At 42.0% G+C, this 22,949-nt stretch overlaps 1 protein-coding gene across 1 annotated transcript; it reads left to right on the forward strand.

Moving 5' to 3' along the window:
* Positions 1 to 836: 836 nt before the first annotated feature.
* Positions 837 to 21,747, forward strand: ND-39 (NADH:ubiquinone oxidoreductase subunit 39). Its single transcript, XM_076199671.1, has 8 exons — positions 837 to 988; positions 5,800 to 6,011; positions 9,438 to 9,629; positions 14,852 to 14,953; positions 17,243 to 17,376; positions 17,528 to 17,689; positions 20,978 to 21,164; positions 21,371 to 21,747. The coding sequence occupies exons 1-8, from the start codon at positions 955 to 957 to the stop codon at positions 21,548 to 21,550; spliced, it is 1,203 nt and encodes a 400-aa protein (XP_076055786.1). The 5' UTR covers positions 837 to 954; the 3' UTR covers positions 21,551 to 21,747.
* Positions 21,748 to 22,949: the final 1,202 nt, after the last annotated feature.

Raw genomic sequence — 22,949 nt, forward strand, 5'->3', positions numbered from 1 at the left:
TCTTTATCCCTGTGTGCAGCTCTCCATCGTCTTCGTTAGTTTCAAAATACACCCGTAGATCATGGCTGGTATTATCAACTAAATAACATTTAGATGCAAATCAGCTATGAGATACATAGAATGTAGACGCGGATAGTCCATTATAGACCATCTGCAGACAATGAATCAGTTAATCAAGAAAAACATACACCAGATACATTTGTGTTTACCCTCTTGTAGATTACGAAAAGACCTGTAGCTTAAACGGTATTAATGTATATCCAAACAGGGAGTAAATAAATGCATGGTAAGATTAAAATGAACATTTACGGGAAAGGTACTGCTCCAATTCGACTAAATAATGATACAGCAATTGAAGATACACAATGGAACAAGGCATTGCAATTTCAAACTGGTTTTTAACTTCAAAGGGACTTGAGTTGGAAAAGAAAATGTTGAAATATGGGAATATTCTAATGACCTGAAATTTTCGGACATTATTCTCATTTCAGAAACAACAGAAGGTTTGCAATACATACTGAGTGACCTGAATAAAGGAAGTCTCAGCTAGGTATCAAAATAAATAAGAGTAAACCAGTGTTAGGAAATTATAATCGATCTGAGAATCGTAAAGTAGAAAAGTGTTATTATTTATGAAATAAAGACGTATCACAATTGGTTGGCAAATATTAATATATAAACATATAAGGTTTATGGCCTTTATTATATTTATATCTAGAAAGTGAAAATTGCTAATAGTATATAATTCCAAACATCTGATCTGGATAGTTATTAATTAAGAATATCCAGACACATATGTAACATGTCCGAAAAACATGCATTTAATTTGAAGACTGAAGAGTATAACACGGCGCTTTACGTATCTCTGTTTTTAGTAGTATATGAAATCAGGTGTGCCAACATAGGATACTTTCATCGAATGGCTGCCCTGATCAGCTGGTGATTGAGGGCAGGATGATGGCGCTTCATAAGAACGTCCAGAAATTGGGTAAATATATAGAAGATGGAATTTAAAGAGTTTGTTTGAATTCTTCAAACGTTCTTGCAGGTTACAACAATTATAACACCAGTGAATTACTGTCTTTGAGTATATGTTGCGTCAATCATCCAATGACGAAACTCCGGCAATGAATACGGTTACTCAGAGTAAATCTGAAAATTATACTGTACACTTGTGTCTAGTGGTCTACAGCATAGGGACCTTGTCACTACTGGACCTGTGATAGTTATGTTATGAGTATAGGCATTTGTTTTAAAATTTTAAGTTCAAAATATGTAAATTTCCTCGCTCAGTATTTGTTACCCAGCCAGGAAATTCATTCACTTTCAGTTATTTACCCTTATATTAAATTAGTAATAAAAGTTTGTGAATCAAAACGTTGTCACTGAGATGGCCCTCATTTTGGTCAATTTACAGTTTCACCCAACCATCGAATTTCTGCTGCACCTTCCACTTTTCTACTGATAGTAGTGAACTGATATATTTTATCATTCGTTTCCATCGCAAACAAATATATCGTTTCCACAATCTATGCCTACCTCTCATCCGCAATGATCTTTGGGGGACCTGTGGGAAATTGGGTTTTTTGGGTGGGGAGCATTAAATCGGGTAACCTAAACTAACTTAAACTTGTCATCATAACCTAGCTTGGGGGCTTCACCCCTAGACCCCCCTCCATTCTCTACCAAAGCAACCTAACCTAACAGTGATTTCTTAGAAATTGGATTACAGCATTGTCGTCCAGATAGAACACCTTGATAAACTTCCAGTAGTTGTAGGAACATCCAGCACAACAAAGCCATTCTGATAGCCTTCGCTAAATGTAGCAGTAAGCAGATAAGCAATATATGTGGCAATGCTGCTCAACAATAACAGCAACGCTCGCTGCCACCATCAAAGGTATAATTGATATATTTTCATATATTTGTGATTTTCTTTATTTCCGACTTGTTTTTGCAACGCACGTTACTCAATTTAATAATCCCCCACCCAAAAACCCCGATTTCCCACAGGTCTCCCAAGATTGTTAGGGAGGAGATGTAGGCATAAATTGAAAAATTCGTTACTTGAAAACTACTTATTTGCGACAGAAATGATGTACACCATCAATCAATACACAACATGTCTCACCAGAATAAGCCACATCAGAAAATTGTTGGTTGGGTGAAACTAGTAATTGTCCCTCATTTTTTATTAGTATGCATTTTAAGATAAGGAAAGGGAAGGTATTGTGAAATATTGACTTTGACTTGCAGTACTGATCAAATGGACATTTGTCACATTATTATTATATCATATGTATAGCACTCTATGGGGCAGAAACTTGGAACATAAGAGAAGAAGAGAGGAGTTTGAATGTGTTTGAGATGAGGTGTCTGAGAAGTATGGTGGGGGTTACTAGGCTAGATAGAGTGAGAAATGAGGTGAGGAGGAGAACAGGGGTGAAAAAGGAGCTGGGAGATAGGGTTGATGAAAGAATATTAGGATGGTTTGGACACATGGAAAGAATGAGTGAAGAAAGACTAGTAAAAGAGGTATGGAAGGCAGATGTGGAGGGAGTGAACATGAGGGGACGTCCTAGGATGAGGTGGATGGATGGGGTGAAGGGGGCTTTGGGGAAGAGGGGAATGTCTGTTGAGGAAGGACGGGAGAGGACGGAAGACAGAGGTGAGTGGAGAATGGTTGTATATGGATGATGTTGTGATTGCATGAGGAGGAATGGGCAGGGGGGTGTGGGGTGAGGTGGTATGTGTGAGCAAATTTTGACGCAGCCCGAAGGGATTTCTCCCTGTCCTCTCCTTATATGCAAGGGGGGACGGAGAGGAGGGGTCGCCGATTAAATGAAGCGGCCTTGCTGTGGATGTGCTGTGTCTTGCGACACTGCTTCTGACCCAGGGCGGTGGGCAAGGTACAGGGATGACCTGTCATCCAGGAGGTGCTCAGATGAGAGGGAGGGTGGGAGGGGTGTGGAGTGTATTTAGGGATGAAATGGGTGGGAGTGATTTTATGCCTTTCCCTTTTTGGCTACCTCCCTTGAAAGGGGGAAAAAGCCTTGGTATATGTATGTATAGCATTTGCAATATCATCTTGAGTGGTGGTACTCAGCCATATTTGCCCTATTATTAATACTTACAAGGTCTAATCTTGCTCCTTACTGGCTACTTTAATGTTTTGCTGTTTCTCTTGTAAGTGTAGAAAATCATGGAAGTGAACATGGGGTGGCTGTTATTAAGTATACTGTGGTATTATTTTAGTTGTGCACACCTATGCAAGATAGCATTTGAAAATTAAATATTAATTTTGTAAATTGTAACACATGAACGTAATGCTCAATTTTTTGGTGGAAAATAAAATTTGCTACGAGCAAAGAGGAGAGGAACAGTGTGGATTTAGGACAGGTAGATTTTTGTGGTAAGACATATGTGAGAAAGCTATAGGAAAGGGGAAGGATGTGTTTTGGGCTTTTATGGATCTGGAAAAGGCCTACGATAGGGTAGACAGAAAGGCACTGTGGGAGGTTATGCAGATATACGGGATAGGAGGAAAGTTTCCAGGAGCTGTCAAGAGTTTTTATGAGAGTAGTAGAGCTTGTGTCAAGGTTAGAAATGGCGAGAGTGAGTGGTTTGAGGTAAAGGTGGGACTTGGTCAAGGATGCGTTATGTCGCCGTGGCTGTTCAACTTATACATGGATGGGGTAGTGCGAGAGGTAAATGCAAGGGTAGTGGGTCAGGGATTGGAGATGGTTAAAGAAAATGGAGAAAAGTGGGAGGTAAGCCAGCTGTTGTTTGTGGACGACACTGCGCTTGTGGCAGGATCGGAGGAGGGACTGAGGAAGTTGGTGACAGAGTTTGGGAGAGTATGTGATAGAAGAAAGCTAAAGATAAATGTGGGTAAAAGTAAGGTGAGATGTACAAGGGGTGAAAGTGGCAGTAGACTAGAAGTGAGCATAAAGGGAGAGCGACTGGAGGAAGTGGATAGTTTTAGATACTTGGGTGCAAATGTGGCAGGAAAAGGTGGAGTGAAGGTGGAGGTAGAATGTAGATTGAGAGAAGCAAGTAAATGCCTTGGTGGATTGAAGAGTGTAATGAGGAATAGACATTTGGGAATGGATGCTAAGAGGAGACTATATGAAGGAGTGATTGTGCCAACAGCACTGTATGGGGCAGAAACATGGAACATAAGAGAGGAGGAGTTTGAATGTGTTTGAGATGAGGTGTCTGAGAAGTATGATGGGAGTTACTAGGCTAAATAGAGTGAGAAATGAGGAGGTGAGGAGGAGAACAGGGGTGGAAAGGGAGTTGGGAGATAGGGTTGATGAAAGAGTATTAGGATGGTTTGGACACATGGAAAGAATGAGTGAAGAAAGACTAGTAAAAGAGGTATGGAAGGCAGATGTGGAGGGAGTGAACATGAGGGGACGTCCTAGGATGAGATGGATGGATGGGTGAAGGGGGCTTTGGGGAAGAGGGGAATGTCTGTTGAGGAAGGACGGGAGAGGACAGAAGACAGGTGAATGTAGAATGGTTGTATATGGATGATGATGTGATGCATGAGGTGGAATGGACGGGGGGATGAGGTAGTATGTGTGAACAAAATTTGATGCAGCCCAAAGGGATTTCTCCCCATCCTCTCCTTTTATGCATGGGGGGACGGAGATGGGGGGGTCGCCGATTTAATGAAGCGGCCATGCTGTGGATGTGCTGTGTCTGGCGGCACTGCATCTGACCCAGGGCAGTGGACAAGGTGCAGGGATGACCATCATCCAGGAGGTGCTAAGATAAGAGGGAGGGTGGAGGGGGTGTGGAGTGTATTTAGGGATGGAATGGGTGGGAATGATTTTATGCCTTTTCCTTTTTGGCTACCTCCCTTGAAAGGGGGAAAAAGCCTTGGTATATGTATGTACAAGCAAATTTATGAATGAAGCCACTAGGATATGGTCCAAATGCCATGACCAACCACTATCAAATGACTGCTTTCACTCTGTGGATTGGGTGTTCTCCAACTCCAGGTGATGTTAATAAGTGCTGTTACAAAGATAATTGGGCTTCCTTGGACTTTGAGAGAACTCTGGGTTCTGCGGTCATCTGTTAAATCCCTAAGGTACAATAATAATCAGGCCATCAGCATCTGTGATGATGACGACCCAGATGATCTTTAGAATTTGAGGTACCGAATTACTAAACATTGGTTAGGTTACATAGGTTAGTTAGGTTAGGTTAGAATAGACTAATTTATCATCATTTCATTTCTTCGACGTTGGCATATATCAAAACAAACATTGTGTATCATTCAACCGCCACAACTTTGTTATGGGATGCTTTGACTTGGCCCTAGCCCTCATAAGTGGAGAAAGGCCTTTGGGTATGTATATTGATTTTATGGACCCCAAATTTCCTGAATTCAGGTCTCTCAGTTTAATCTTTTTCTGGTTTCTGGACATTTGAAAACCCATTAGGTAAACAAGTCCAGCATTTAAATTTCTTGAACATGACCCAATATTATAGATTTAGACCAGTGCCACATTGGGTGGTGGGATCTATGGAGTGTATGTTGAATATTGTAGGCACAGTTCAAAATAAATATGTTTAAAAGTCTATGAAATAATGTGGGCCAGACCAGGCCATATTTTTGCAAGTGCTGGACTTTGTGGTTCCTGGACTGGACCTTCCACCCCTATTTATTCTAACATATTGAGGGATGAATGTACATAGGAAAGAAATTGCATCAATTTCATGATGTATAATTAAGAGCTATAGTAATTATTCTGTTTTTTTAATTAGTAAATATCCTTTTCATAGGTCTGGAGCTGGGACCCAGAATTACAGCAGTTGCAGTGACGCAGCATAGGAATAATTCTGATGTTCGTTACCTTACACGAACGGACCCTGCATCCCTCCGCCGGGGACGTGGAGGCAGGTCTTCTTTCTCAGGAGTTGTGGCAACTATATTTGGAGCATCAGGGTTTGTGGGTCGCTATGTTTGCAACCGCCTTGGCAAAACCGGGACTCAGGTAATTGTTAAGATTTCAACCCTACAATTGTTCAGGAACATTTGTTCAATATTTGATAGAAAATTTCCAAGTTAACGTACCATGCAACCACAATTAGATTTAAACTCCCTTACCAAAATTGATTTGGTCAATAGGCTTGATGATGAAAGCATTTTTGAAACAGAGTTCAAAGAAATTCTGTTATCTAACAATGTATTGTATTCAGGATTATTGTAGTGTTTGACAATCATGATATACCTTGTTTTTGGTTATTGCTTACTAGATAATTGTGAGAAAATGGTGGGGGTGCCTTAACTAAGGTTTCCATCACAAAGGGTGGAGAATGAGGCATGGAGATAATTTTGCCTGGATATCTGAATACTCCCCAAATGCGAACACCCTGTGACCCAGTTAGTTTGGACATGGATTACTGTAGTGATGATAAATATGCAAAACATTGTGTAATCAAATTACATTTAATGTCATAATCCCAGAAAATCTTATGCAAATAATGAACCATTCTTTCTCTATAAAACCATGAAGCAAGGATAGCAAGCACATGATTTGTAGAGCAGAAAGGAACCCTTTTGATTTTATGTAAATAGCTTGCAGGAACTTGTACTATGTAGCCACATCATATTATCCAGCAAATAAGAAAATGAAATACACAGACATCTAACATATACTTACCAAGAGCTTTTTCCCTTTTACAAGGGAGGTAGCCAAAGTCAAAGGCATAAATCCACTCCCATTTCATCCTCACAAACTCCACTCCCATTCACTACACCTCCTCACCTCGTTCCTTGGCTGCTCCTGGATGATGGGTCATCCCAGCATCTTGCCCAATGCCCAGGGTCAGAAGCAATGCAGCAGGACACAGCACATCCCCAGCAAGGCTGCTTCACTTAATCAGCACTCCCCCTTTCCATCCCCTCGTACAGAAAAAGGGAAGATTGGGAGAAATCCCTTCAGGCTGCATCAAAATATCATTCGCACGTACTTTCTAACCCCCCCCTCCATCCCCCACCCATTTCCTTCCATGCATCTCAGCATCATCCATACATAACCATTCTCCACTCACCCCTATCTTGTGTCTTCTCCGTTCCTTCCACAACTGACATCCCCCTCTTTCCCAACACCCATTTTACCCCATTCATCCATCTCATCCTCAGTTGCCCTATCATGTTCACTCCCTCCACCTTTCCCTTCCACATCTCTTACTAATCTTTCTTCACTCATTCTTTCCATGTGTTCAAATCATCTAAGTACTCTTTCATCAACCCTGTCTCCCAACTCCCTTTCCATCCCTGCTGTCCTCCCCGCCTCTTTTCTCAATCCAGCCTAGTAACTCCTACCATACTTCCTCTCTTCCTCTCTTGTGTTCTACATTTCTGCCCCATACAGTGCTGTCAGCACAATCAACTCTTCATGCAATTTTCTTGTAGCATATAATCTCAAATGTCTATTTCTCATTACACTTTTTAATCACCCAAGGCATTTACTTGCTTCCTTCAATCTACATTCTACATCCACTTCCACTCCTCTTTTTCCTCGCATTCACCCCAGATATCTAAAGCTATCCACTTCCCTTAATAAGAGCTTCCAATTTGCTGTCATCCCCTCCCCTTGTACATCTTATCACCTTTTTCCCACATTTATCTTCAACTTCTTTTGCATACCTTCCCAGACTCCGTCACTAACTTCCACAATCTCTCCTCTGATCCTGCTACAAGCGCAGTGTCATTAGCAAACAACTGGCTTATCTCTTTTTTTAACCGTCAAATTCTTGTGCACAGCATTGGCTGCCTTATGTACGATTCATCACACTACTCACATGAAATATGAAGTCACTGCTGTATTGCTCATTTCCTTTTACACTGAGTAATAATAAACACAGAAAACATGATCAAATAAGTTCACAGAATCTGGGGGTACCTCATGTACAGCAACAATATATATATATATACACCAAAGGCACATCCCCCTTACACAGGGGGTAGCAAAAAAAAAAAAAAAAAGGCATAGAAACCACTCCCACTCATTCCATCCCCTACATACTCTACTCCCCTCCACCCTCCTCCCTCCCTCTCATCTTGGCACTTCCTGGATGACAGGTCATCCCTGCATCCTGTCCACTGCCCTGGGTCAGAAGCAGTTTCACAAGACAGCACATCCACAGCAAGGCCGCTTCATTAATTTGACGACCCCCCTCTCTGTCCCCTCATGCAGAAAAGGAGAAGACAGGGAGAAATCCCTTCGGTCTGCGTCAAAATATTTCTCATACATACTTCTTCATCCCCAATCCCCCACCCACTCTCCCTCATGCATCACAGCATCTTCCATGCACAACCCTTCTCCATTCACCCCTATCTTCTGTCCTCTCCCATCCTTCCTCAGCAGACATACCTCTCTTTCGTAATGCCCCTTTTACCCCATCCATCCATCTCATCCTAGGATGCCCCCTCATATTCACTCCTTCCACTTCTGCCTTCCACACACCTTTTACTAATCTTTCTTCACTCATTCTTTCCATGTGTTCAAACCATCCTAATACTCTTTCATCAACCCTATCTCCCAACTCCCTTTCCACCCCTGTTCTCTTCCTCACCTCCTCATTTCTCACTCTTTCTAGCCTAGTAACCCCTATCGTACTTCTCAGATATTTCATCTCAAACACATACAAACTCCTCTCTTATGTTCCATGTTTCTGCCCCATACAGTGCTGTTGGCACAATCACTCCTAAATATATATATATATATATATATATATATATATATATATATATATATATATATATAATATATATATATATATATATATATACACATATATACATACATATATATACCAAGGCTTTTTTTTCCTTGCCAGGGGGGGTAGCCAAAAAGTACAAGGCACAAAAACATTCCCACCCATTTCATCCCCGAAAACACTCCACACCCCTCCACCCTCCCTCCCATCTTAGCACCTCCTATATATACACATATACATACACATATAATCACGCCTCATAACACCTACATAGATGTCATCATACCGAAGTGGTCAACCATTTCCATTCCCCAGCCTATTAGCCTTGCATTTACCTCTTGCACCACCCAATCCATGTATAGATTGAACAACCATGGTGACATTTAGTAAACAACACAAAACATTAGCAGTAACAACTTGCTGTAGTGTACTAACACCATTAGAGCATCTACATTCTTAAACAAAAATCCTTCGCATAAACCTCAGGTATTTGATGTTGGATCCTTTTCAAGCTTTACTTACCTTGTGAGTGAAAATTTTGTTTATAGGCATCCTCCATCATCATATTTTGTTATCACAAGACATCTTGGTAAATGATTACACCTGTACACAGTAATTTGTTTTTAAAGCTTTCAGAAAAAACTAAGTGTATTCAGATTAGATTTTCTTACATAGAATTTTATCTTGTTTCACAGATGATCATCCCATACCGAGGTGACCACTATGATGTACGACAACTTAGATTGTGTGGTGATCTTGGTCAGGTGCTGTTTATGCCATTCCACCTATGTGATGAAGATGCTATCCGTAAAGCTGTGAAACACTCAAGTGTTGTAGTGAACCTCATTGGCCGTGATTGGGAGACAAGAAACTTTACATTTGAAGAGGTTTGTAATCACAGTTGTTTGTGATTGTACATTTGAATGGAGCAAGAGATAAAATGACAAACTTGTTGAGACAGTGTGCTTAGGCTATAATTTAGAAGAAAAAAATAGTGATAAAAATGTGATGAATGGAAAAGATGAGAGGAAGAGAAGACTAAGAGGGAGATAGCAGACATGGTTTTAACCCCTTCCATACGGTGCCGCACACGTAGGCGTCATGGACTTAGATCTCTGGCAGCAGCCAATGCCAGCCGTACGACGTGTCGTAATAATACTCGCATCATAAAATATAGTCACCGCTTATATCGATCGTTCTCTCTTTCACCCGCGAATTTTGAATACCACAGAGAATGGGATTCAGGGCACATTTGAGAGAATGTAAAAACACAGGGGCGACTACAATAAATATAATCAAGACGCCGATATGGCAGCCTCGCGAATACACTCGCTCCCCATGACGCCTACGTGTGCAGCACCGTATGGAAGGGGTTAAATTAATCAATTGCTAGGGTCTGTGTGGATACTTGCAATTAATAATTCTAAAGGAGTGATGAGGAAAAGGATAATCTCCATATCACTAGTCTTCAAACCTTGTCGACACCCATATCTCCACCTGAAAGTGTAGCCCTGTATCTTTAGACCATGCAAAAGGTCTCATATCATGGAGTATAAATTTTCAACTGCATTTATTTTTATTGTTGATATGAGGAAAGCAAGTAAGGCACCTAGGTTAGATGGGTGTCATATGGAGCGTCTAAAAGAGGGAGGTACAGTGATGGTGGACTGGCTTGTAAGGTTGTTTAATGTTTGTCTAAAAGAGGGTAGAGTGCCAGAGGACAAGGATTGCATGTTTAGTTCCATTTTACAAGGGAAAGGGGGACAAGTGTGAATGTAGTAGTCTCGGAGGGATCAGTTTGTTGAGTGTATTGTAGTTGGGAAGGTTTATGGGATAGTTTTGATTGAGAGGATTAGGATACGAACAGAGGGAGTAATTGGTAAGGAACATTGTGGGTTTAGGACAGGTGGAGGTTGTGTGGCTCAGATTTTTGTGGTAAAGCAGAAATGTGAGAAAGCTCTAGGAATTTTTTTTTTTTTTTTATGGAGTTCCAGGTAAAAATCGTAGTGGAGAATTGATGGTGATGTGTCTTGAGAGTTGATAGCAAATACAGTGTTTAGGAAGAAAGTCAAGCATAAGTACACATGGGAGAGGGTGGTGGATGGAAGGGTGGCAGATAGTGTTAATGGACTATATAGTGGTGACCAGGAGTATGATAGGAAGAGTTAAGGATGTACATGTTCAAAGGGGAGAGAGCGGGGGAATATCAGATCATTTTCTGGTGGAAGGTAAATTGAGAGTGGAGAAAGGAAAAGGGCAGAAGGTAGGGAGGTACTTAGAGTGAACTGCTTAAATGAGAAAGAAAAGGAGAATAAGTATAAGAAGAAGCTGAGAGAGGAGTGGAAGGGAGTGAAGGATAGAGTAGAACTAGGCGTGGAGGAGGAATGGGGATGGTTCAGGGAGGGAGCCATAAGATGTGCAAAGATGGTGTGTGGAACAAGGTGGGAGGGAGGAAATAGAAGGAAGGGTAGTGAGTGGTGGGATGAGGAAGCAAAGAAGGGTGTGGAAGAGAAGCAGGCATTCATAGATTGGCTACAAATTAGGACGAGGGAATCGTATGAGAGGTACAAAGTAAAGAGAAGGGAAGTTAAGCATAAGATAAAGGAAGCAAAGAGGAGAGCAGATGTGAAATGGGCTAAGAGTATGACAGTAAATAGTGAAAGTAATAAAAAGATGTTTTGGAAAGAAATTTAAAGAGGAAGAGGCAAATCAAGTAGAGAAGAAAAGGTAAAAGGTGCAGATGGAGAGATGATAATGGAAGAGAAGGCAGTGAGAGGAAGGTGGGCAGAGTATTTTAGGGAGTTGCTAATTGTGAAGGAGGATAGGGAGGGAAAGGTAGTTGCAGTGGGAAGCGCTAAGAAAATGAGAGTGATGAGTGAGGAAAATGGAGGAGAAATAGGGAAAGATGAAGTGAAAGCAGCTGTAAAGATGGTGAGAGCAGGTAAGGCACCTGGTCTGGATGGATGCCATGCAGAATGTCTGAAGAAAGGAGGTACAGTTATGGTGAACTGGCTGGTGAGATTATGTAATGTTTGTTTAAGAGAGGGTAGAGTGGCGGAGGACGGGAGGAGTGCCTGTGTAGTCCTGCTTTCCAAGGGAAAGGGGGACAAGTGTGAATGTAGTAGTTTCAGAGGAATCAGCTTGTTGAGTGTAGTTGGGGAGGCTTATGGGAGGGTCTTGATTGAGAGGATTAGGAGAGGAACAGGAGTAATTGGTGAGGAACAGTGTGGTTTTAGGGCAGATAGGGAATGTGTGGATCAGATTTTTGTGGTAAGGCAGATATTTGAGAAAGCTATAGGAAAAGGTAATTTTTTTTTTTTTTTTATGGATCTGGAAAAGGCTTATGACAGGGTAGGCAAGAAGGCACTGTGGGAGGTACTGCAGATATATGGGATAGGAGGAAAGCTGTTAAGAGCAGTCAAGAGTTTTTACGAGAGTAATAAAGCTTGTGTTAGGATTAGAAATGGAGAGAGTGAATGGTCTGAGGTAAAGGTGGGACTTTGTCATGGATGTATTATGTCACCCTGGCTGTTCAATATATACATGGATGGGGTAGTGCGAGAGGTGAATGCAAGGGTAGTGGGTCAGGGGTTGGAGATGGTTATAGAAAATGGAGAAAAGGTTTGCTGACGACACTGCACTTGCAGCAGGATCAGAGGAGGGAGTGAGGAAGTTAGTGGCAGAGTTTGAGAAGGTGTGTGAAAGAAGGAAGCTAAAGATAAATGTGGGCAAAAGTAAGGTGATGAGATGTACAAGGGGAGAGAGTGACAGCAGGCTGGAAGTGAGCATTAAGGGTGAGAGACTGGAGGAAGTGGATAGCTTTTGATACTTGGATGCAAATGTGGCCAGAAAGGGAGGAGTGGGGATGGAGGTAGAATGTAGATTGAAAGAAGCGAGTAAATGCCTTTGTGGATTAAAAAGTGTAATTAGAAATAGACATCTGGGAGTGGATGCTAAGAGGTTTTAGGAAGGAGTTATTGTGCCAACAGCACTGTACAGTGCAGAAACATGGAACATAAGAGAGGAAGAGAGAAGGAGTTTGAATGTGTTCGAGATGAAATGTCTAAGAAGTATGATAGGGGTTACTAGGCTAGATAGAGTGAGAAATTAGGAGGTGAGGAGGAAAACAGTGGTGGAAAGGGAGCTGGGACATAGTGTTGATGAAAGAGTATTAGGATGGTTTGGACACATGGAAAGAATGAGTGAACAAAGATTAGTAAAAGAGGTGTGGAAGGAGTGAATATGAGGGGGTGTCCTAGGATGAGATGGATGAATGGGGTGAAAGGGGCATTACAAAAGAGAGGAATGTCTGTTGAGGAAGGACGGGAAAGGACAGAAGATAGGGGTGTATGGATGATGCTGTGATGCATGAGGGGGAGTGGGTGGGGGATGGGGGGTGAGGAAGTATGTATGAGAAAAAATTTGAAGCAGCCCGAAAAGATTTCTCCCCGTTTTCTCCTTTTCTGCATGAGGTGACTGAGGGGGTGTTGCCAAATTTATGAAGCAGCCTTGCTGTGGATGTGCTGTGTCTCGCAGCTGCTTTTGACCCAGGGCAGTGGACAGGATGCAGGGATGACCCATCATCCAGGGGGTGCCAAGATAAGGAGGAGGGTGGAGGGGAATGGAATGGGTGGGAGTGGTTTCTACGCCTTTTTCTTTTTGGCTACCCCCCCCCCCCATGTAAGGGGGAAAAAAGCCATTGGTATATGTATGGATTTGGAAAAGGCTTATGAGCATAGACAGGAAGGCACTGTGGGAGGTATTGCAGATATATGGGATAGGAGGAAAGCTATTAAGACCAGTCAAGTTTTCATGATAGAAGAGCCTGTGTTAGAATTAGAAATGAAGAGAGTGAGTGGTTTGAGGTAAAGGTGGGACTTTGCCAGTGATGTGTTATGTCACCTTGGCAGCAATTTATACATGTATGGGGTGGTGCAAGGGTAATGAGCAGGGGATTGGAGATTATTAAAGAAAATTGAGAAAATGGGAGGTAAGCCAGTTGTTGTTTGTTGACAACACTGCACTTGTAGCAGGATCAGAGGAGGGAATGTGTGCAAAAGTAAATTGAGATAAATGTGGGTAAAAGTAAGGTGATGAGATGTACAAGGGGAGAGCATGGCAGCAAATTGGAAATGAGTATTAGGGGAAAGAGACTGTAGAAAGTGGATAGCTCTAGATACTTGGGGATGAATGTGGCAGGAAGGGAGGAGTGGAGGTAGAATGTAGATTGAAAGAATCAAGTAAATGCCTTGGGGGATTAAAAAGTGTAATGAGATAGACATTTAGGAATGGACTCTTAAAGGAGATTGTATGAAGGAGTGATTGTGCCGACAGCACTGTATAGGGCAGGAACATGGAACATAAGAGAGGAAGATTTTAAATGTATTTGAGATGAAATGCCTGAGAAGTATGGTTACTTGGCTGGATAGAATGAGAAATGAGGAGAGCAGGGGTGAAAAAGGAGTTGGGAGATAGGGTTGATGAAAGATTATTTGGATGGTTTGGGCACATGGAAAGAATGAGTGAAGAAAGATGGGTTAGAGGTGTGAAAGGCACAGGTGGATGGAATGAATATAAGGGAGTGACAAAGGATGAGATGGATGGATGGGGTAAAAGTGGCATTGGGGAAGAGGTAAATATCTGTTGAGGAAGGGAGAAGATAGGGGTGAGTGGCAAATGCTTGTGTATGGATGATGCTGTTATGCATGGAAAGGGATGGGAGGGGGTTAGGGAGTGTGTATATATATATATATATATATATACACATATATATATATATATATATATATATTTTTTTTTTTTTTTTTTTTTTTTTTTTTTTGCTATGAAGGGATGGAGAACCAGGGCATTGCCAATTAAATGAAGCAGCCTTGCTGAGGATGGTCTTGCTGCTCTGCTTCTGACCCAGGGCAGTGGGTGAGATGCAGGGATGACACGATCCAGGAGTAGCCAAGAAAAGAGGAAGGGAGGGGTGGTGAATGGGAGTATGTGGGGATGAAATGGGTGGTTGTGGATTTATGCTTTTAACTTTGGCTACTACTCTTGTAAGGGGGAAAAGCCCTTGGTATATATATATATATATGTATTGTTAAATAACTATTTTCTCCAGGTTCACGTTGAGGGAGCTGCAAGACTTGCTCGTATTTCCAAAGAAATGGGAGTGGAGAAGTTTATTCATATTTCTACACTTAATGGAAATCGAGAGTTTGAGGTATGTTAGTACATTGTTTTACATTGGATTCTTTCATATTAAATTAGCATACATGTCCATATTTATATTCATGAATGCATATGTGAAGAATAGCTTAGTTTTGTATATTGACCCAAGCAGATAAGTATGAATAAATAGGAAAGACTTTTTTTTAAGAATCTTACAGTGGTATTCTTAATAGAAATCCTTTCCTTATATAAATCTTTCCCTTCCAAGGATTTATACAAAATTTATATATATATATATATATGAATAAGAATACTACTGTTACTTTCTTCTCGCAATCTACAGTTTACCTCCACCCCCACTCTTCCATTTTCTGCCACATGCAACCCCAAATAATTTAAACTATCTACTTCCTCCAGCCTCTCTCCTTAAAGATTTACTGCTATCCTCTCCCCTTATACATCTCATCACCTTACTTGTACCCACATTTACCTTCAATTTTTTTCTTATTGCATACCTTCCCAAACTTATTCACTGCCTCTCTCTGACCCTGCTGCAAGTCCAGTGACATCTACAAAAAATAACTGGCATACCTCCCACTTGTCTCCACTATATATATAACCATCTCCCATCCCCTACCTAATCCTCTTGCATTTACCTACCATACCACCCCATCCATTTACACATTGAACAGCTATGGTGACATGACACAGCCCTGATGCAGTCCCACCTTTGCCTCAAACCACTCACTGTCTCCATTTCCAGGTCTAGCACAGGCTTTACTACATACATACATACATATACCAAAGGCTTTTTCCCCCTTACACAGGGGGTAGCCAAAAAGAAAAAGGCATAGAAATCACTCCCACCCATTTCATTTCCCATATATTCCACTCCCCTCCACCCTCCTATCTTGGCACCTCCTGGATGACAGGGTGGACAGGAAGGCACTGTGGGAAGTATTGCAGATATATGGGATTGGAAGAAAGCTGTTATGGGCAGTCAACAGTTTTTACAAGAGTAGTAGAGCCTGTAAAAACAAAACAAAAAAAAACAGGCTCTACTACTCTTATAAAAATTGTTGATTGCCCATAAAAGCTTTCTCCCAATCCCATATATCTGCAATACTTCCCACAGTGCCTTCCTGTCCACCCTGTCACAAGCCTTCTCCAAATCCATAAAGGACCAAAATACATATGTACACTTTGCCAAGGCCTACTCAAATCTGCCCCATCAGAAAAGTCTAATCCATACAACCTCTACCTTTCCTAAACCCACATTGCTCCTTACCAATTATTGCATGTTCCTCTTCTAATCCTCTGAATTAAAACCATCTTTTAAGCATTTCCAACTATAATGTAAAATTATAGTTGTAATTCTACATACATATACCAATAGCTTTTTCCCCCTTACCAGGGAGCTAGCCAAAGTCAAATGCATAAATCCACTCTTGCCCATTTCATCCCCACATACTTCACTCCCATTCACTGTCCCTCCCTCCCTCTTTTCTTGGCTCCTCCTGGATGATGGGTCATCCCTGCATCTAGCCCACTGTCCTGTGTCAGAAGCAATGCAGTAAGACATGGCACATCATCAGCAAGGCTACTTCACTTAATTGGCAACACCACCTTTCTGTCCCCTCATGCAGAAAAAGAGAAGACAGGGCAAAATCCCTTTGGGCTGCATTAAAATATCATTCACACATACTCCCTCAACCCCGATCTCCCACCCCCTTTCCATGCATCACAGCATCATCTATATACAACCATTCTCCACACACTCCTATCTTTTGTCTTCTCCCTTCCTCAGCAGACATTCCCCTCTGTCCCAATGCCCCTTTTACCCCATCCATCCATCTCATGTTCACTCCCTCCACCTCTGCCTTCCATACCTATTTTACTTATCTTTCTTCACTCATTCTTTTCATGTGCCCAAACCGTCACAGTAATCTTTCATCAACCCTTTCTCCTAACTCCCTTTTCATCCTCGCTCTCCTCCTCAATTCTCATTCTATGTAGCCTAGTAACCCCCACCACACTTCAGGCATTTCATTTCAAGCACATTTAAACTTTTTCTCCTCGTCTTATATTCCATGTTTCTGCCCCATGCAGTGCTGTTGGCACAATCACTCCTTCATACAATCTCCTCTCAGCATCCATTACTAAATGTCTATTTCTTGTTACACTTTTAATCCTCCAAGACATTTGCTTCTCTCAGCCTACATTCCACCTCCACTCCTCCCTTTTTTGCCACATTCACACCAAAATATCTAAAGGTATCCACTTAATCCATTCTCTCTTCCTTAATACTCACTTCCATAATAAGAATTTTTTTTTATTTCAGGGATATATGGTACCAGGTGGGTCTAAGTTCCTTAAAACAAAAGCAGCAAGTGAGGATGCTGTTAGGGCATTCTTCCCTGAAGCTACGATCTTCAGGCCAAGTGATGTGTATGGCCAGGAAGACAGATTCCTGAGGTAAGTTTTTTGCTTTTTACCATAGGAAGAATGATTTATAAGGTACTTTCTTCTTTTAAATGTTGCTACTTTTTGTAAATAGTGTGAACACGTGGAATGTTACTTCATGGTGCTAAGAAAGATTTGTAAGGTATTCACTTTCTTTTTAAAGGTACTACTCAGGCATTTGGCGTCGTCAGGGTCGAATGGTGCCCTTGCCTATGGGTGGTGTTGGTATTTGGAAACAACCAGTTTACGTGAGCGACTTAGCACAAGGAATTGTTAATGCAGTTAATGACCACACTGCAGCTGGCAAAACCTATGAGGCTGTAGGGTAAGATCATGGATATTTTTTAGATATATAGACAATAAAAATATGGGGATAGATTTTTCTCTCTCTCTCTCTCTCTCCCCTTCCTTGTGAGGGGGAAAACCTTTGGTATATGTATGTAAAAATATGGATGTGAGGGATGGGGTGGAAAGAGATGTTGGCTATAATAGATCATTGAGTGGGGGCAAATGTGGCAGGAAAGGGAGGAGCAGAGGTGGAGATAGAATATAGATTGAGAGAAGCAAGTAAATGCCTTCAGGGATTAAAAAATGTAATGAGACAAAGACATTTGGGAATGGATGCTTAAAAGGGATTGTATTAAGGAGTGATTGTGCTGACAGCACTGAATGGGTCAGAAACATGGAACATAAGAGAGGAAGAATTTAAATGTGTTTGAGATGAAATTTGACGCAGCCTGAAGGGATTTCTCCCCGTCTTCTCCTTTTCTGCATGAGGGGATGGAGAGGGGGGGGTCACCAATTTTATGAAGCGGCCTTGCTGTGGATGTGCTGTCTTGCAATGCTGCTTCTGACCCAGGGCAGTGGACAAGATGCAGGGATGAGCTGTCATCCAAGAGGTGCCAAGATAAGAGAGAGGGTGGAGGGGAGGGGAGTGTATTAGGGGTGGAATGGGTGGGGATGGTTTTTATGCCTTTGTTTTTTTGTTATATGGGGATGAAATGAGTGGGAGTGGGTTTATGCCTTTAAACTTTGGTTACCTCCCTTGTAAGGGGGTAAAAGCCCTTGGTATATGTAATTTGAAATGTCTCATCTAACCTGAAATTATTAACAAGTACAGTATTTAGGAAGAAAGTCAAGCATAAGTACACATGGGAGAGGGTGGTGGAGGGAAGAGAGGTAGATAGGGCTTTATTGGACTACATAGTGGTAACCAGAAGAGCAGGAAGATTTTTGGATGCACATATTCTAAGGGGGAAAGAGTGTGGGGAATATCGGATCATTTTTTGGTGGAAGTTTAGTTGAGAGTGGAGAATAGATGGAGAAAGAGGAAAAGGATAGAAGGTAGGGAGGTGCTTAAGAGTAAATTGTTTAAATGAGAAAGAAAAGGAGTACAAGAATCAGAAAGAAGTGGGAAGGAGTGAAGGATAGAGTAGAACTAGGAGTGAGGAGGAATGGGAATGTTTCAAGGAGGGAGTCGCAAGGTGTGCAAAGTTGGTGTGTGGAACAAGGAGGATGGGAGGAAATAGAAGAAAGGGTAGTGAATGGGGGGATGATGAAGCAAAGAATTTTGTAGAAGAGAAGAAACGAGTACTCACAGATTGGTTACAAACTAGGACAAGATAATCATATTAGAGGTATGAAAAAAGAGAAGTAAAGCATTAGATAAAGGAGGCAAGGAGGAGAGCAGATGTGAAATGGGGTTAGAGTATGACAAAATTTTGAAAGTAATAAAAAAATGTTTTGGAAGGAAATTAAGAGAGGAAGAAGAGTCAAATCAAGTAGAGAAGAAAAGGTAAAAGGTGCAAATGGAAGAGATGGGCAGAGTATTTTAGGGAGTTGCAAAATGTGAAAGAGGATAGGGAAGGCAAGGTAGTTACATTGGGAAGCACTAAGAAAATGACAGTAATAAATGAGGAAAATGGTGGAGAAATAAGAAAAAATTAGGTGAAAGCAGTTATGATGAGAGCAGGTAAGGCACTTGGGTTGGATAGGTGTCATGTGTCTAAAAAAGGGAGTACAGTGATGATGGACTGCCTGGTGAAGTGGTTTAATGTTTGGCTAAAAGAGGGTAGAGTGCCAGAGGACTGGAGGAGTGCCTGTATAGTTCTTCTTTACAAGGGAAAAGGGGACAAATGTGAGTGTAGTAGTTTCAGAGGGATCAATTTGTAGAGTGTAGTTGGGAAGGCTTATGGGAGGGTTTTGATTGAGAAGGTTAGGAGAGGAATAGAGGGAGTGATTGGTTGGGGCCAGCGTGGGTTTGGGACAGGTAGGGGTTGTGTGGATCAGATTTTTGTGGTGGGGAGGATGTGTGAGAGAGCTTTGGGAAAAGGTGGGGATCCTTTTTGGGCTTTTATGGATTTGAAAGGGGCTTGTGACTGGGTGGATGGTTAGGGGGCTGTGGGAGGTGTTGCAGATGTGTGGGGTAGGAGGAGAGCTGTTAAGAGTTGCAAGAGTGTGGAACCAGTGTTGGAGTTGGAAGTGGAGAGAGTGAATGGTTTGTGGTGGCGGGTGGGACTTTGCCAGGGATGAGTTGTCACCTTGGCTGTTCAATTTATCCATGGATGGGGTGGTGCAAGAGGTGGTTAGAGATGGAGAAAAATGGGAGATGGGTCAGTTGTTTGTTGACAACGCTGCACTTGTGGCTGGATCAGAAGAGGGATTAAAGAGGTTAGTGATGAAGTTTGGGAGGGTGTGCAAGGGAAGGAAGTTGAAGAGGAATATGGGTAGAAGTAAGGTGATGGGATATATGGGGAGAGAATGTGGCAACAAATTGGAAGTGAGTATTGAGGAAGAGAGACTGGAGGAAGTAGATAGCTGATACTTGGGTGTGAATGTGACAGGAAAGGGAGGAGTGAAGGTGGAATGTAGATTGAGAGAAGCAAGTGGATGCCTTGGGGGATAAAAAAGTATAATGAGAAATAGATATTTGGGAGTCGGTGCTGAGAGGAGATTGTATGGGCAGGTGATCATACCAGCTGAACTGTGTGGGGTGGGGGCATGGAGTGTGAGGAAGGAGTTTGAATATGTTTGGGGTGTCTGAGAAGTGTGGTGGGGGTTACTGGGCTGGATGGAGTGAGAAGCAAGGAGAGTGGGGGTGGAGGGGAGGTTGATGGGAGACGTGGAAGGAGTGGGGGGGGGGAGGAGTGGACATGAAGGGGCAACCGAGGGGTGAGATGGATGGATGGATGGATGAATGGATGTGGGGTGGGAGTGTCTGTTGAGAAAGTAAGGGAGAGGACAGAGGCTAGGGGTGAGTGGGGGATGTTGCTGCAGTGCATGGGGGTGTGTGTGAATGGTGTTTTCATGCAGCCCAAAGGGATTTCTCCCCATCTTTTCTTTTTCTGTGTGGAGGGACGGGACTTGCCAATTAAATGAAGCAGCCTTGCTGTGTTTTGCGGCATTGCGTCTGACCTGGGACAGTGGACAGGATTCAGGGATTGTCTGACATCCATGAGGAAACAAGATAGGAAGGGATGGGGGTAAATGGGAGTGAAGTATGTGGTGTTGGAATGGGTAGGAGTGGACTTTTGTTTTTGCTACCTCCCTTGTAAGGGGGGAAAAAAGCTATTGGTATATATATATATGTCATAACTGGCTCCTTGTCCCACAGTCCACGCCGGTATGAGCTTGCAGAGTTGGTGGATTGGTTCCACCGTGTCATGCGGAAGGGTGAGACCTGGGGTTACAATCGTTATGATATGAAGTGGGACCCCATCTTCAAGTTGAAGGTGATTCTTACCGACAAGTTGAACCCTTCGTGGCCAATCAATACACTTACACCCGACAAGGTTGAGAGGGTAAGAGCTTCTATTTCTTTGAACTTCCAAGTCTCTTAGCATGCTGATTTACTTTCATTTGGATGGTAAGCCTTGTACAAAATCACCAAAGATTATACCTCGCACAAATATAACTGTCAATAGTATCCTGTTTTCATAAGAGTAATTGTTCCCCACAAGTGTCTTATCAAGTTTACGTAATCATTAAAAGAGGTGGTGTCTTTCAGGAATCTATAACTGATGAAACTACTGGTTTGCCCACTCTGGAGGACCTTGGTGTCACCTTAACGAAGATGGAAGATCGCATCATGTGGGAGCTAAGGCCTTTCAAGGCAGCATCATACTATGATGAAGAGTTGGGAGAGTTTGAGAAACCTGCTCCTCCAAAATTTATTGCTGCAACTTAAACCTAGTTTAGAAATAGTGTATATTGAACATAATTTTAGACTGCTATGAAAACCCCCATTAAAATCTATTCTATATGGCAGAATCTAATCATACTTTGCCTAGATTCTGACAAAATTATGAAAGGGGTGTAGACAAACCTTTGTCTTGCTGTAAATAGTGTATTTAAACTATTCAGAAATAAAATTTGGAGAAAAAGTGAAGTATCTTTTTCTTCTACAAAAAATTATACAGTGACGAAGTAGTTGCTGGTTGTCAATAAAAAGCTGGAAACTGCTGAAGTTTAAAGATTGATGGACTGTTCCAGGTGGAGTTGAAAGGGTCAACTAGTTTTGAAAACTGGCACAAACTATTCTCCAATGTCAATCTTGCAGGACCACCACCATAGTCTGTTCTCCAAGGAGTCTGTTCAGGGCGTGGCATGCATAGTGACTTACTACCATCCATTCAGCCAAATCAACTTTCTATATAGTAAATGATGCTGTATAGTACAAGTTTAACTTTAGGATAAAACGATTTTAATAAATTCTACAACACATGACAGACCTTTTTCCTTATTTAACCATGCCAAGGTGTGAGGTGGGATGGGGTGGGTAATCAGATATAAACCCAAGAACAGATACTCATTGTACAACTTCCCAAAATATACATACATATATCTTACAAGGGAGGCGGCCGAAGTGAAAAGGCATAATTCCACTCCCACCCACTCCATTCCTTTTCTTAGCTCCTGTATGACGGGTCACCCTTGCATCTTGCCCACTGCCCTGGGTCAGAAGCAATGCAACAAGACACAGCAAGGCTACTTCATTTAATCAGTGGCCCCCTTCCTGCAGGAAAAAAGACTGGGAGAAATCCCTTTGGGCTGCATCAAAATATCATTTACACGTAACCACTCCCATGAATCACAGCATCGTACATGCACAACCATTCTCCAATCACTCCATCTTCTGTCTTCTCCCTTTCTCAATGCACATTTTAACCCATCCAGCCATCGCATCCTCAGTCACCCATCCTGTTCACTCCATCCACACTTTTACTAATCTTTCTATACTGTACTCGTTCTTTCCATGCTTCCAAACCATGCTAATACTCTCATCTACCATATCTAAATATACTTTCAATCCCTGCTCTCCTTGTTTCTCACTCCACCCAGGCTAGTAACCCCTAACATACTAAAGACATTTTATCTTGAACACATTTAAGCTCCTCTTGTGTTTTATGTTTCTGTCCCATACAGTGCTGACATCACAATCACCCCTTCATACAATCTCCTCTCAGCATCCATACCTAAATGTCTTTCTCATTGCACTTTTTAATCCCCCAAGGCATTTACTTGCTTCTCTCAATCTACATTCTACCTCCACCTCCACTCTCCCTCCTGCTACATGCACCTCCAAG

The sequence above is a fragment of the Oratosquilla oratoria genome, chromosome 16 (genome assembly GCF_046742065.1).
Source record: "Oratosquilla oratoria isolate Oo_2021 chromosome 16, ASM4674206v1, whole genome shotgun sequence".
NCBI lineage: Eukaryota > Metazoa > Arthropoda > Malacostraca > Stomatopoda > Squillidae > Oratosquilla > Oratosquilla oratoria.